Source organism: Eschscholzia californica, unplaced genomic scaffold (assembly GCF_041429995.1).
Source record: "Eschscholzia californica isolate CP2 unplaced genomic scaffold, dmEscCali1.0.p SCAF_3, whole genome shotgun sequence".
Classification (NCBI taxonomy): domain Eukaryota; kingdom Viridiplantae; phylum Streptophyta; class Magnoliopsida; order Ranunculales; family Papaveraceae; genus Eschscholzia; species Eschscholzia californica.
In genome coordinates, this window is record NW_028238420.1 from 47,596,803 (window position 1) to 47,610,996 (window position 14,194).

Sequence of the window (14,194 nt, forward strand, 5' to 3'; positions counted from 1 at the left end):
AAGACATCTAAAGTTTCATCTACCGTCGAGGGAACGCGTGAAGAATCATCAAAAGTTTCATCATTTTCTAATTGACTCGAGTGATAACCAGGAGTTTGAATGAGATCCATAAAACTTTGGGTAAACAAATCATTATCATTCAAGGGATCCATTGAAGATTGAAAAAATGGGACAGAAAAAATTGAAAGAGATAGAAGTCGAAGGTGATAGAGAAAGAGTTGAAATGAGGGATTGTTTGGGTTGAACCCAAATGTGACCGTTGGAACAAATCCAACGGCCAGATCAGGCCCCCCATATGAACGTTAAGGGCCCCTCCCCCCACCGGGGACTTGCTCTTGTAACACTCATCTCTACTTATTTTTAATTGATATCAACAGTACTAAATAATATCCAAGTTATCTCCACTTCGTTTGTGTGAGCTCTCACCTAACCACCTAGGTACCTTAACAATAACACATACTTTCTTTCTCTCTGTCTATCTCCCTCCCTTAAAAGGTTAAAAAGCCCCCTTCCTGGCAGAGTCACAGTCAACTCTTTTCCCTCTCTCTTCTACACATTCACATTCATCTCTCTCTAACCTGTGAGGGATCTCAGTACCTAATAGACACACATATTTTTCTATTTCATAGTATCATTCAACCAAACAATCTCATCTTTCTTTGGAATTCTTTTCCTTAATTACCATTAATTACACTACCTTCTCATGTCTCTCATTTGGTATTCTCTCTACTTAAATTTTGATTTTTATTTAACCCACCAATCAGACTTCAACTTCAATGATATTCACTAGTCTATAATTATTTTCATCATCTCAATGTGGGTAGTCATTCATTTTGAGATCCCAACTTTTCTCACCTTGTTCACATCTCTTCTAAACTACCACCATTAACTGCTCTCTCTCTCTCTCTCTCTCTCTCTCTCTGTAATCTTGGGTGTCTTCAAGATCCCAAATTATTTCCAATGAGTCCATTACAACAACAACCACAGATCTATTCACCACCTCCTCCACATTCCCATGAAACTAGCTCCCCCATTTTAGTCATAGCTATTCTAGGAATCATAACTACAGCTTTCTTATTACTTGGGTACTACATTTTTGTCATCAAATGTTGGTTAAATTGGCACAGAATTGGTGTTATAAGTAGATTTTCATTTAGAAGATATGAAGACCCATTAATGGTTTATGATACACCAACCCAAAATCGAGGTGTCGACGAATCTGTAATTCGAACAATCCCAATTTGCCAATTCAAAAGAAGAGGAGATCAAGAAGGAAGCTTTCATGAATGTTCTGTTTGTTTGAATGAGTTTCAAGAACAAGAGAATTTAAGGGTTCTTCCTAGTTGTAGTCATGCCTTTCATATTGATTGTATTGATATTTGGCTTCAAAACAATGATAATTGTCCACTTTGTAGATCAAGTATATCAACTCCAACTAGGTTTCCATTTGATCAAATTATAGCTCCAAGTTCTTCTCCTCAAGATCAAACTCCATTCACAGAGACTGTCATTAATACAGATGAAGATTTCCTAGTAATTGAAATCATGGGTGGTGACAATATTTTAGATCATCAAGTTAGTTCACATCGTCAACAAGAATCGATAAAATCAGGAGAAGTTTTAGCTCAACCTATCAATCCTTCACCAAGAAAATTAGAACACAAACAAGTTCACAAGAAAGCAAGAAAGTTTCATCATCTTTCAAGTATGGGTGATGAATGTATTAACATTAGACCAAAAGATGATCAATTTTTAGTCCAACCAATTAGAAGATCTATTTCCATGGATTCTTCGGCTGATCGACACCTTTACTTATCTGTTCAAGAGATTATCCAACAAAATAGACAACAACTCAATGATGTTAGCACAAGTGAATGTGGTGGTGGTAGAGTTCGTCGGCCGTTCTTTTCGTTCGGCCATAGCAGAGGATCTAGAAGTGCAGTTCTTCCTATTCAATTTGAATCATAAACTAGTATACTTCATCTATATCATTTTTTTAGAGAGAAAAATATAGTAGAATTTATCAAAGAGGATATAGTTTATAGAATCAAATTGAGTAGTGTACATCAAAGTTGGAAATTTGGGTAATGTGTAATGAGATTTGATTTCTCCATCAAATCTATTATTTTTTTGTTTTCTTACTTGTGATCAATGTTAGTAGATTCTTGAATGATTATGGGTATCATAGCTTGAGCCCACATTATGTGGATAAGATGTTTAATACCATTTTTTCTTTTTTTTCTCTTCTCTTTTTTTTTCGCCTTTTCTTGGATTTAAAGTTAAAGCAGAAGAAACACATAATAACTTTAAATCAAAGAAGGGGCTACATATCTTAAGTAGGGTATTTCAGTCTACCTCAACGTTGACGACGAAACTCGTAAAAGCATCCTCTACACTTTTCCAACCAATTAAAAGTCCCACCAATTCGTCCTAATCGTAAAAATTTTGTTTGAAGTGGTAAAATTAGCCAATATTTAATCTAGACTAAGTAATATAGTACTTCGGTAAGAGGTACAAAGGGTAAATATTGCTATCCTTAAAACCAAACAAACCCTACCACCTAAGACATCAAGTTAGTTAGTTATATCTACTATCAAAAGAGTCAAAACTGAAATTTCTGTAAAGCATTTGGTCATGGGAAAATAAAAAATAGAAGACAAGTATTTTAGAAGATTGCATAGACTTGTCAAACAAGTTTCTAGTTTTTTGTCATTGTTTATTTAAAGCACTAACTTTGGGTTAAGATTGATACAAAAAGCAAGTGTTCAAAAAGTCAATACAACTTAAAATACTAAACTTGAGAAGATGATTAGCTAATCAAAAATTACAACCCACATGGTAACTTCAATGAAAGGGTTTTTGTTTTACCATTAAGTTTGGGGTTGGTACCTAAAAAATGGAGAGAAGGACATGAACGATCACCATTAAGAGAAAGAAACAAATTGACAAATTGAGATTCTCTGGACCATTTACGTTTAACTGTCAGTACAAAATTGAACTGAAAGTCGCGCAGACAACCATTTTATTTAGTAAAAAGGTAAGTTTGTGAAGAAGATGAGATGAGGAAGTAAAGGAGCAGCAACAAGAAGCAAGGATATAGAAGAGTTGCAGTCAAAGCATATGGGTTTGAGTTGGGGTGGCACATTGTTCTAAAACTATTAAATATACTTTAATTGAATCCATGACTCACACTACCACCACTAACCACTTGCTAAAACTATAACCAAAATCTCTCTCTCTCTGTAGTCTCTATCTATCTATCCTCTCTCTACTTCTAAATACGGGAGTGCACATGTACAAAGTCTCTGTCAAAATTCTTGCTTTAATGACTCATTTTTACTAAAAAAATAAAAAATAATCAAAGTTTTTCAAAGTTCGACTTTGATCGAGACTGTTCATTTAACATTTTGTAAAGAATCTTGTAAAAGATTCTTTGTACATTTAGCATTTCCATTCTAAATATGAGATGCTAACATGACAAGTTCCACCTCTTTGTTCTAACTGTCTTCTTTAATAACTTCAAGGACTAAACACTCTTTTTGAGTTAATATTCTACTCTTTCTACATGACATAAATAGCCACTACTATCCATAATATACTTATTTTTAATTTTTAAGGGGGTTGGAATTCATGTGGTGGTTTTGTTTTGATCTCTTACCCCATTTCTTTATTTTGAGATTTAAGTGTCTTATTTATTTGTGCTGTCGATTGTATGTACGTCCACACGCATCGGCGTCTTTGTCGTGCATTTTCTTGTGCCCATGTCACCACGTGCGACGTGTGTGAGAGGAGAGAGAGAAACCATACTTCAATTATTGAACTCTTACCATGATATAGTATCTTAATCAACATTTAATCAAGGGTGACTTGTCTTGACAAAATTAGCAAATCGGGTTGGAAAATCTGGGACATCTGAGCAAAACCCTAAATATATACAAATGTTCATATGTATGTTTTAAGGGTGGTTTTTGCGAACACTTTTTGTGACGCTTTTATGGGTAGTTTCGAGTATACATTGGCAGGGCCGTGCCTGAGAATTTAGGGGCCCAGTGCGAAATTTGATTATGGGCCTTTGAATAAAAATTACAAACGTATCTTGAAGAAAAATAGTCATAGCAAAAAAAAATTATTTTGAAACATCATTTTTATGAATAATCTAATCTAAGAATCCACTATTACTTGTGAACAAAAAAAAATTTTATTCTATTTTAAATTATAAACTTATAACTACATGTAACATAATAAAAATCTAAACTTTCATAATATGTTTGGATTTCAACGCATAATCATATTAAATGTTCAGTTTGCAACTTATCGACCATGACCAGGGGTGAACGAAGGTTGTTAGCAAGCATAGCTGACTTAAATAATAGAGAGAAAATAATATCTTCGTACATCGTATAGTCTAGAATCTAAAAATAATTTTCGAACATGGTATCTTTTGTATAATTATTTTCACATATATATTTATCTATTGTCGGAATTTTTTTTAAAGCTCTTAGATTTCTATTTCTTTGAAGTTACTTGAGAAAATATAAAATATAGATCTAAAATAACAAAATAGTTTAAAAAAGGTGCAACGGAACAAAATAAAAAGTCGATTTAACGACAATACTCTTCTTAACCAGAAGAAGGAAAAAATAAATACCACATTTGATGGCTTGGGGAGTTGAACCCGTGTCCCCTGCTTGGAGAACAACCAAGTTAACCAGCATAGCTAGTTCCCATTTTTATGTAAGTTGTGTGTCTATCTTTATATATTGTTTTAAGTCTAACTTTTTAGACAAATGGACCCCTTAGTGGTGGGGGCCCTGTGGGGGAGCCCTGCCCGCACCCCCCACCACACGGCCCTGTACATTGGAAGGGAACTTTGGTGACATTTTTGTAAACACTTTCGTCAAAAGTTTCCTCAGGCACTTTCTCGTGACACTCGAGGAAACTTTTAGAGATATGTTCATGGTGCTTTTTTTAGACCTTTCAACAACACTGTCATCGCCAACAAAGTGTTGCTAAACGTGCAATAACCGTCGAATTATTCGTTAAAAGGTCCACTAGGAAACGTGCAAAAACCGTGGTGATCAAACTAAATAAAAATTTGTAGTTTATCCCAAAAAAACCAAGGATGCCTAAAGCTATTATGGCCTCCTGGAGGTGGCTATAGAAATGTTTTTCCATTAGATGGGCTGGGCTATTTTACTGGGCTAAATCAAACATCAAGCCCGTCGTGGCCACGTTTTAGCGGGAGAGTCTTGGCGCGAAATCTGAGTTGGCAGGCAACCACGTGGGCTGCCAAGTCGGATTCCCGCCAAACCCCTAAGGTTTTCGCGCGAATATGTGATTACATAAAAACCCTACCGCTTCACTTCTAACATTTCACTATTCTCTCTCAATCTAGTCTTTTGATAATGAATCCGTCGGCGTCTCCTATCAGTACCTTCAGATCCAAGAAGATACTCAAATCAAACCCTAAATCAGATGAGTCCCAAGCTTCAGATCTGAATACTCCACAGAAATCAATTCAGATTCCACGGCGACCCAGAAACGGATCTGTAGCACTTTCAGTCAAGGAAGTGAGGAAATACGCACAAGGACTTCACAAATCAAAGAAGAAAGAAACACCAGAAGAACCAGATCTGATCGAATCAAGTACCCTTTTCTCAAAACCAAAGAAGAAAGCACCAATCAAACTCCCTGAAAAGTAAGGGTTTTCGATATCTTTTAATGTTTTTGTTGTTTAAAGAGGAATTTTCATTTATTGATTTATACCCTTATTTGGGTATTTGATTTTGTTGATTCAGGTATGAGCTTTTGTTTGAGTTCTTCAAGAGTATGTTAATCTCAATCAGATTGCTTCAATTAAAGAAGAAAATGACTAGTTTTACTAACATTTCCCCCAAAATTGAATCGCTAACAGACAGGTATTTTTTTTTATTCACTTTCATTTAATAGATTTGATGTTTATAGAATCAACTCTTTCTGATTTTTAATGGTTTTTGGGTTTTTAGGAGGTTTTCTTATGCCCATTTAGCTCAATTGAAGTATATTTTACCTGAGGTTATTATACTAAAGAAGGTTCTGTTACAAGATGAACATACACTTTGTATGAAGCCAGATCTTCAGATTAGTCTTGAAATTGATTCAATTGTTATGGAGAAAGGGAAAAGTGGGTATTCATCTTTGGAGAAAGAATTCCGTTCTCGCCTATCGAATTTTTCGAGAACCCATCCTCAGGTAAATTTGGTTTCTTTACCTTGTACTTGTTAGTATTTAGATTTAGGGTTTTGGGGCTTCACCATTTTTATTGTCATAAGTATTTAGTACTTCGAATTGTTGATTTGTTGAAATGTAATTGAGCGAAAGGGTATAACCACATTTTGATTCACAGAAATCCTCTGAGTTTAGATTTGATTGTTTGTTGTAACTCATCTTAAGCATTTCTATGAAGTAGTACTGGTAGTCATTCCTTATACGAGTAATAACTTCGATTTTGATTTGCATTTTCTGAAATTGATCTTTATCAGTTTAACATTAACAATTTCTTTTCTTTGATCAGGAGGACGATGTTCCACAAGAAACACTGCCAAGTCCATTTAATGAAAGGAAGCAAGTTCTTCCGACCATCAATGAAGCTAGCACCCGCGCGGTTCCCATGGGGTCATCTTCATCACCAGCATCATCATCATTGTTGGGAAGTCTTCCTCGACAAAATCCAGTCACGACTTCCCACCTACCCGGATCTTTTCAAAGAAGATTTTCTCAGAAAGTACTCGTTCCTGAGATAGAGAAAACTAGCCTTCTGCCAAGAGTTCCTATCAAAACATCAAATTCGGCAGCTCAAAGCACAACCTTCAATAGCTCTTTTTTGAAGAAGGGATCACCTTGCTCTGTGCTTCAAATTCGATCTCCTCTTGGAAGTTCTTCTAAACCTCCTTTAAGCCCTCTTGTTACTTGTGCTAAGATCAAGTCGAAAACGGATGAAGATTACAATGAGAAAGATGTTTGTTTGATTGAGGGAACTCCTGCAAAACTCATTTCTACACCGGCAAAGTTGATGACTTCTACACCTGACCTCCAAACACCTAAGAGATGTCGCCTAAATCAGGATGATGATTCTATTGATTCACCAAACAAGTTACTAAGACGTCCACTCAAAAAGTCATTGTTTAATACTCCGGTGAAGAATGCAAAAGCTACGGAAATGATAATTGAGGAAAGAAGTTCTTTGGATTCGGATAGTATTAAACTCCTCCCAGAGGAACTTATTCAATCGGTAAATTACCACAAACTCAATAGTCCTCATTTTATGATTTTGTATTTGAAGTCTTTTTTTGTGGGTACCACAGTGAATGATTTTATGGTGTTGTGATTTTGCAGATAAGAGAGAATGAGAGAAAGATAATGGAGGAGCAAGACCCAGATATCACTCGTGCAAAGTTACGGAAACGAACAATTGCTTGCCTTCCGAAGATGTTTGATGTGATCTATCTTACATTTCAGTCTTTGAATCGTAGTGTTACTACGAAAGAAGACCTTGTACGCAAGATTATGACAAGCCATTTAGACGTTATTGATAGAAGTAAGTTCATTAAATCTTTATGATAATATGTATAGTTTCATGTTTCTTGATTGATATTAACGGAATGTGTTTCCTTCTTGGGTTTTCAGGAGAAGTTATAGAACAACTAACACTTCTTCAAGAACTAGTTCCAGATTGGATTTCGGAGAAGGTTTCATATAGTGGTGATCTTCTCTTACGGTGAGTATTAATGATTCTTACATGTTCGAAATCTGAAATTCGAAAATCTGATACAGAATTTGAATGTTAAATTCTTTGTTTTTTTGCTTTGCAGTATCAATAAAACGGTTAGTATCGATTCATTGAGGAGAAGATTAGCAGAGGCTGTGTAGAGGAGAAGCCATGATGTCACTAACAATGGACGAGTCCATTTTTAACATATTGTATAGCTTGAATTTTGTCAAACAGCAACAATTAGGAAAAGCTTGTTGCTTTCTAGTTATACATAGTCGTGTAAGAGTTGGGCAGACTCGCAAAAGAAAATGCCCATTTGTATATATCCATGATTATTGTCTAACCTTACTATTTAGTAAATGAGCACTTTTTTTTTCCCATGGTGATGCTCCGTCTGGTAAAAGCATGCCGAAATTTGATGTAGACGGTCGAATTTTGCCCCAAGCCATTAAGAAAGAAAATTGGGCAAAATTTGGGTGTCCATATTAGACAATTTTTTTTGTTAAAGAGCACTGATATGAAACAGGACTCGAGTTTTGAATTGATATGAGACTTTAGAACATTTGGTTTCGTTCGACTCGTGATGTCTTACTCATTTGAGCGTATGTCTTTGAATATTTTGGGTCAATGAGAGTCAAAGGATTCGACTTGGAACTTTTAATATTATCTTTTTGAGCAATAAACATACACCCAAAATCTACGTCAATTTGTTAGAGAACTCCAAATCAACCACTGAGATTTTCTCACAAGTTGAAAGACAAATCTAAAGAAAGTTGAGGCATCAATTTGGATAGTCTATTTAGCTTTCTCCCTAAAATCCTTGAGCACTACTAATCTCTTTGTTGGATCTGAAATGGCAACCTAATCCAAAGTAATTAACTATATCTTATAAACTCTTTGTACTTAAAGTATTATCTAATAAATCACTCTAAATCTCTATAAAACACAGATAAGAAGAGAAACTTTTTTCCCCTTTCTTCAATCTAATCTTCCTGTAAAATTGAAAACAAAAATGAAGATCATGGTAGCTGTTAAACGAGTCATAGATTACGCAGTCAAGATCAGAGTCAAACCAGACAAGGTAAACCCTCTCTCTCTCTCTCTCTAACTAGAATTATTCCCCATTTGATGATCGAAAACTGAAATGTATAATTCAAGCACAGACTGGGGTTGAGACGAATAACATCAAGATGTCAATGAACCCCTTTTGTGAAATTGCTTTAGAAGAAGCTTTAAGAATCAAAGAGGCCGGACTTGCGTCGGAAGTGATCGCCGTTAGTATGGGTCCTGCTCAGTGCGTTGATACTCTCAGGACTGGACTTGCTATGGGTGCTGATAGAGCAATTCATGTCGATTCTCCTTCAATACTCTATCCTCTTACTGTTGCTAAGCTCCTTAAAGCCCTAATTGATATTGAGAAACCTGGGCTTCTCATCCTCGGCAAACAGGTTAATTTCTGAAAACCCTAGTTTTGAAGTTTTCAAATTAGGGTTTAGTCTTTTTGGTTAATTTGGGTGTTTCTCTATTGTGCTCAGCTTTAGGGTTTTGTTTTTGGGTGTTGTAGGCCATTGATGATGATTGTAATCAAACAGGGCAGATGGTTGCTGGGTTGCTTAAATGGCCTCAAGGAACCTTTGCTTCCAAGGTTAGCTCTTGTTTTTGTTATATGCTAATTGAAAATGAAAAATTGCATCTCTTCTCTATTTTGAAGTTGAAACTATCATATTTTTGCGGAAATAGTGAAATAAGTATTTGTGTTTTGATGAATGTGAACCTAAAAATGCACACTGAATAGTTTTCGAGTTTATTTCTGTTGAGATATTCCGAATAGGTATCAAGGGGTATTGGTATATCTATTGTCTACGTATTGGTAGTGTAATAAACACTTACCCAAGAGATTTGCTTTTTATACTTCCATGAGAGTTCTGAATTGATTACTTTATCAAACCCTGGATAAAGTAATCAATTCCAACTAGCACTCTCTCGACAAACTCTATGCCGTCTCCCAAATTGCCATGTAGCACTCTCTCGAGTCTTGACTACCAGAACTGGAATAAAAGAAGAAACTAGAATGGAGCAACCAGTCGTTTAATATTGTTTTTAGATATCAATTAGCTTCAGTTTGAACCCTTGCCGACTTGCCACTGAACTATATATTATTATATCACATCTTGCTTAATTTTTACTTCTCGTTCTCACTATAATAAACCTCCATTCCTCTTTCCGAGGCACCTTACTTTTTGGTTTCTTGTTAGGCGTCAGCATCATCACTTGTGCATTTCATTACTTTTGCTTGATATTCTATGGTTCTACCAAGGACTTGTATGATAATCTATGTATGACATTTGGTGCTTCCTAGTAGGTTGTGCTCGACAAAGAGAAACAAGTGGTAACAGTTGACAGGGAAGTTGATGGTGGTCTCGAGACTTTGTGTTTGGATCTCCCAGCAGTTATCACGTAACTATCACACTCCCTCTTCTTTTGCTTAGGAACTTCACTAGTATTCTCTGTTCTGTTTTAAGTTCAAACATCAACTATTGAGTATTAAGCTATGAATATTGAGGGTATAGAACGTGGATGCAAATTTGTTTGTAACTTTAAAACTTATGAAGTTGGTATAACTTTGTCATTGTTGACCTCAGATTTGTCCATAGAAATATTGCAGCTTACTAGCTATTTTACTATTAGAGTACTTCAAAACTTCGAACCCAGAATTGGGAGTTGGGGCTCGGAACTATGATTCCCTATCCTTTTAGAACTATCGCCACTTCTATGTTTGGAATGAAGTTAATACTGGTTAGAGTCAACGCTATGTCTATCTGTAAATACAGAACTTCGGGAAACCCTGATACAACCATCATAATACATATTGAATTTGTTTTGTTACAAAATTTCAGCCTTTAAGTTAACAAGTAGAGAACACTGAATTTGTTGGATGACTGGACTGGTCTTTGCTGAAAACTAGTTAGCATTTGAGCCTGAAAAAGCGAGTTATTTGGTATTCGATTCCAACCTATTGCACTTTTGAGGTCAATCTAATTAAAACAGGTTTTTGTGGTGATAACAACATAGAGACTGTATCCATCTACCTATCTGAGTTGTTGGCTTTTAGCTAAATATCTACTTTCTATGCGATGTTTCGATCTTTTCAGTGAGATTATCTTACTACTTCAATTATCGTGTTTTGATGCAGAACTGACTTGAGATTGAACCAGCCAAGATATGCAACACTCCCAAACATCATGAAAGCAAAATCAAAAGTTATAAAGAAGATTACACCAGCAGAGCTGAATGTGGAGATCAAATCAGATTTGGAGCTTGTTCAAGTCACAGAACCTCCAAAGAGAAAAGCCGGTGTGATTGTTTCCTCTGTCGACGAGCTAATTGACAAGCTAAAGAACGAAGCTCATGTCATTTAATCCTCTATTTTACTTCTTTCCTAGGCCCATCTCGTTGTTCTAGTTTGGTTGATAAGATATCATCCTTAACACATGAAATGCTACTATTATGGATAATAACCTTAAGAATCTATATAAAATTTGTAAATCTTGTACCATTTTCATAATCAAATAATCATGTTGCATCTCTCTTCTCACTTGAGCCAGATTCTTTTTGTTGACCACTAGTCACATCCATCAACTTTACTAATAAGATCGTCGGAATAGGTTTATACGTACATACCCGAGAATATCTGTAAATACGCATATGTATGTTGACACAATTTAATGCCTCGGTCTATATAGATTTTTTTTCTTTTCGAAATAGTATATATAGATTGACAGGCCCACTTGACATTGGAATATGGCCATTGAAAACCCTAGAAAGCCAATGACCCTTACCTTTTACAACACTCACCCCTAATCCATATCCTCTAATAGGCAAGTAGACATCCTCAATTACCCCCAAGGACTTTTACATCTCAAATCTGGACTATTGGATTTATACATCCTGTCAAGACTCAAGTGTGTCAAATTAGAAATACAAGATTCGCCCTTCTAATGAAACTTGAAAAGAGACTTTGTCATTTTGGCAACTTAAGGAAATGTTTTCTAGTGGTACGCTCATCACTGAGAACTCCAATAGGTTAACAGATCTAACGGTTATTATTAATTCTATCTCCAAGAAAACTAAATCTGTCATCTTTTTTCCTTTCCCACGTCACCGTATTTAACAATTAACCGCGAGTAACAAATGATTAGATTTTTTACTAACATACCCTTAACGATGAATTTTTTTTGTTCAAATTAAGAAAAAAACGAAAGGGTAGAATCGTCCTTATTTGATTCCATCTAAGATTGATCTGTACTTTTTAGTCCCAATTTCCCACGCTAAAAAGATGCCAAAAGAAACAGAAAAGAAAATAAAAATCGCAGCTTTTTTGCAGTTTGTTCTTCCCTGAATCTAACCGATTTAGATTTCTAGGGTTTTTATTTTCCTTCAATTGTAGGTGAAAAAGAATAAGAAGAAGAAGATGGATTCGTTTCAGGATGATAGTAATTGGAATCTAATAGATTATAGTAGTATCATGGAAGACCCAGTATCAACAGATTTTTATTGGAATAATGGAAGGTAATAGAAAATCCTAAGCCTTCTTCTTGAAATTTTTGTTTGATTAAATTTTTCTTTTAGGGTTTTCTAATTTTCTGCTACAGTGAAAAGACTCGATGAGTAATTTTTAATTGGGGCAAAAGTTCAATCCTGATTATAGATATGAAAGTTTTTGAACTAGTCTCTGTTCTCTTTTTAATTCATCATTCACAATTAGCATCCTTAGGTGTTTCCTGAAAACTGTAGTACTTATTTAACTATCAAGTACTTAAAAGAATTTAGACCCAGAAACCCTAAATTGTTTATCTATTTTCGCGAATGTAGCACGATCATATTTGGGATATAGATCTTTATTTGCTAATGTTACTCTATTACTTGGGGCTCTGTTTACAGTGATTGCTTGGGGATGGATGCTTCAGCTACTGGTATTATTGCTCAAGAAGACGGCTGTTCGAGGAAACGGTACCTATTTTTTTTTCGTATCTAGTATCCATAAATATGCATTATCGCCTCGTCGATGTTCTTACTTTAACCTTTTCTAGCAAGACTTGTCATAATACCTTTTGCAGGAATCTTCAAAGCATTTGGTGATTTTCTCCCATTTCTATTTCTCTTTTGGTTTATCTTAGATGTTAACGTAAAAAGCTTTCGATTATCAATTGGTAGTAAAATTATTTATGGTTCTTTCTAGTATATGGAAACCAAGTTTCAGCCATTGTTGTTTTCATTTTATTGGTTATTATTCAGTCATAACCTTGTGAATTTACATAAGCTTGACTTGGACAGTGGACGGACTGATTCGTGCAACAAAGGAGGTTCTAAAGCTTGTCGTGAGAAAATGCGAAGGGACAAGATGAATGAGAGGTATGCTTTTTCTTAGACAAATTAGAGTTCAATTTCACTAATATACTAGAGTTATCAGAATCTTCAAGCAAGGAAAACGGTTTATACAATTTTGATATGTTTTCTTAGACAAGTCAAGTTGATTACGAAGTATTTCTGCTGAAACGTGTTGTATGTGCTTCGTGCAGGTTTGCAGAATTGAGCTCTATATTGGAGCCTGGGAGACCTGCCAAAACTGACAAGTCTGCCATACTAAATGATGCCATCCGTGTTTTGAATCAGCTAAGAAGTGAAACTCAGGAGCTTAAAGATGCAAATAAGAAACTTCAAAAGGAGATTAAAAATCTTAAGGTAATTCTATCTTTTTCGAATCAAATCATGGATTGAAGAGCTGGTATACTAAGAGGCGTTCATCCCGTTCAGATATAATCGTTCTCGTTTGCTTATTCTCATTTCTATACATATATATTGCAATACCTTGCTGCCATATTCTATTTGGTCAATGAGTAATACATATTTTGATCAACTTCCTATTTGCTACTCAAGTGGGATATGTTTCATGTTCGGTTGTGAATATTGCAGGTAGAAAAGAATGAACTTCGTCAAGAGAAACTCGTACTGAAGGCTGATAAAGAAAGAATCGAACAGCAGGCCAAATCCGTGAATGTTGTCCCTGCTGGATTTGTGGCGCCACCCCCAGCAGTATATCAAGCTGGAGTCAACAAAATGATGGCATACCCCAACTATGCCGGATTCCCTATGTGGCAATGGATACCTCAAACTTCCCTCGACACATCACAAGATCACGTTCTCAGGCCTCCTGTAGCTTAAATCTTCTGACAATTTCTTGCAACACTCCCGTTGCTTCTTTAATTTGGCTTAAAAAGTTTGTCCTCTAGTAGTACATATGAATCTTTTCCCTTTTTATATGCTTTCTGACTGATAGGCAATTGACAACAATGTAGCACCAATGACTGCCAATTCTTCAGTAAAATATATCAATTTCGATTCGTATCTGGAGTAACAATTTTCGTTATTATCTTGAACTTGTGG

At 35.5% G+C, this 14,194-nt stretch overlaps 4 protein-coding genes across 4 annotated transcripts; all 4 read left to right on the plus strand.

Annotated features, from left to right (window-relative positions):
• The first annotated feature begins 532 nt into the window (after nucleotides 1-532).
• LOC147551044 (RING/U-box superfamily protein) lies at nucleotides 533-2,209 on the plus strand. Its single transcript, XM_086670130.1, has one exon. It carries the CDS (start codon nucleotides 961-963, stop codon nucleotides 1,966-1,968), a length of 1,008 nt encoding a protein of 335 aa, XP_086526256.1. The 5' UTR covers nucleotides 533-960; the 3' UTR covers nucleotides 1,969-2,209.
• A 3,139-nt stretch (nucleotides 2,210-5,348) lies between these two features.
• Nucleotides 5,349-8,130, plus strand: LOC147551045 (CDT1-like protein a, chloroplastic). The gene is made up of 7 exons (XM_086667081.1): nucleotides 5,349-5,698; nucleotides 5,799-5,918; nucleotides 6,006-6,231; nucleotides 6,554-7,270; nucleotides 7,375-7,576; nucleotides 7,666-7,756; nucleotides 7,851-8,130. Exons 1-7 carry the CDS (start codon nucleotides 5,406-5,408, stop codon nucleotides 7,906-7,908), a joined length of 1,707 nt encoding a protein of 568 aa, XP_086523207.1. The 5' UTR covers nucleotides 5,349-5,405; the 3' UTR covers nucleotides 7,909-8,130.
• Nucleotides 8,131-8,459: 329 nt separating this feature from the next.
• ETFBETA (electron transfer flavoprotein beta) lies at nucleotides 8,460-11,337 on the plus strand. Its single transcript, XM_086667084.1, has 5 exons — nucleotides 8,460-8,831; nucleotides 8,914-9,198; nucleotides 9,315-9,395; nucleotides 10,113-10,207; nucleotides 10,944-11,337. The coding sequence occupies exons 1-5, from the start codon at nucleotides 8,763-8,765 to the stop codon at nucleotides 11,167-11,169; spliced, it is 756 nt and encodes a 251-aa protein (XP_086523210.1). The 5' UTR covers nucleotides 8,460-8,762; the 3' UTR covers nucleotides 11,170-11,337.
• Nucleotides 11,338-12,067: 730 nt separating this feature from the next.
• On the plus strand, nucleotides 12,068-14,155 carry LOC147551047 (transcription factor bHLH104-like). The gene is made up of 5 exons (XM_086667085.1): nucleotides 12,068-12,319; nucleotides 12,692-12,760; nucleotides 13,085-13,162; nucleotides 13,330-13,492; nucleotides 13,724-14,155. The coding sequence occupies exons 1-5, from the start codon at nucleotides 12,222-12,224 to the stop codon at nucleotides 13,970-13,972; spliced, it is 657 nt and encodes a 218-aa protein (XP_086523211.1). The 5' UTR covers nucleotides 12,068-12,221; the 3' UTR covers nucleotides 13,973-14,155.
• The last annotated feature ends 39 nt before the right edge of the window (nucleotides 14,156-14,194 follow it).

Coding starts and splice junctions, on each gene's coding strand:
- LOC147551044 (XM_086670130.1), top strand. CDS start 961: ATGAGTCCATTACAACAACAACCACAGATCTATTCACCACCTCCTCCA.
- LOC147551045 (XM_086667081.1), top strand. CDS start 5,406: ATGAATCCGTCGGCGTCTCCTATCAGTACCTTCAGATCCAAGAAGATA. Junction 7,271..7,374: donor CAGAGGAACTTATTCAATCG/GTAAATTACCAC, acceptor GTGATTTTGCAG/ATAAGAGAGAATGAGAGAAA. Junction 7,577..7,665: donor TTTAGACGTTATTGATAGAA/GTAAGTTCATTA, acceptor TTGGGTTTTCAG/GAGAAGTTATAGAACAACTA.
- ETFBETA (XM_086667084.1), top strand. CDS start 8,763: ATGAAGATCATGGTAGCTGTTAAACGAGTCATAGATTACGCAGTCAAG. Junction 9,199..9,314: donor TTCTCATCCTCGGCAAACAG/GTTAATTTCTGA, acceptor TGGGTGTTGTAG/GCCATTGATGATGATTGTAA. Junction 10,208..10,943: donor GATCTCCCAGCAGTTATCAC/GTAACTATCACA, acceptor GTTTTGATGCAG/AACTGACTTGAGATTGAACC.
- LOC147551047 (XM_086667085.1), top strand. CDS start 12,222: ATGGATTCGTTTCAGGATGATAGTAATTGGAATCTAATAGATTATAGT. Junction 12,761..13,084: donor GACGGCTGTTCGAGGAAACG/GTACCTATTTTT, acceptor TGACTTGGACAG/TGGACGGACTGATTCGTGCA. Junction 13,493..13,723: donor AGGAGATTAAAAATCTTAAG/GTAATTCTATCT, acceptor TGAATATTGCAG/GTAGAAAAGAATGAACTTCG.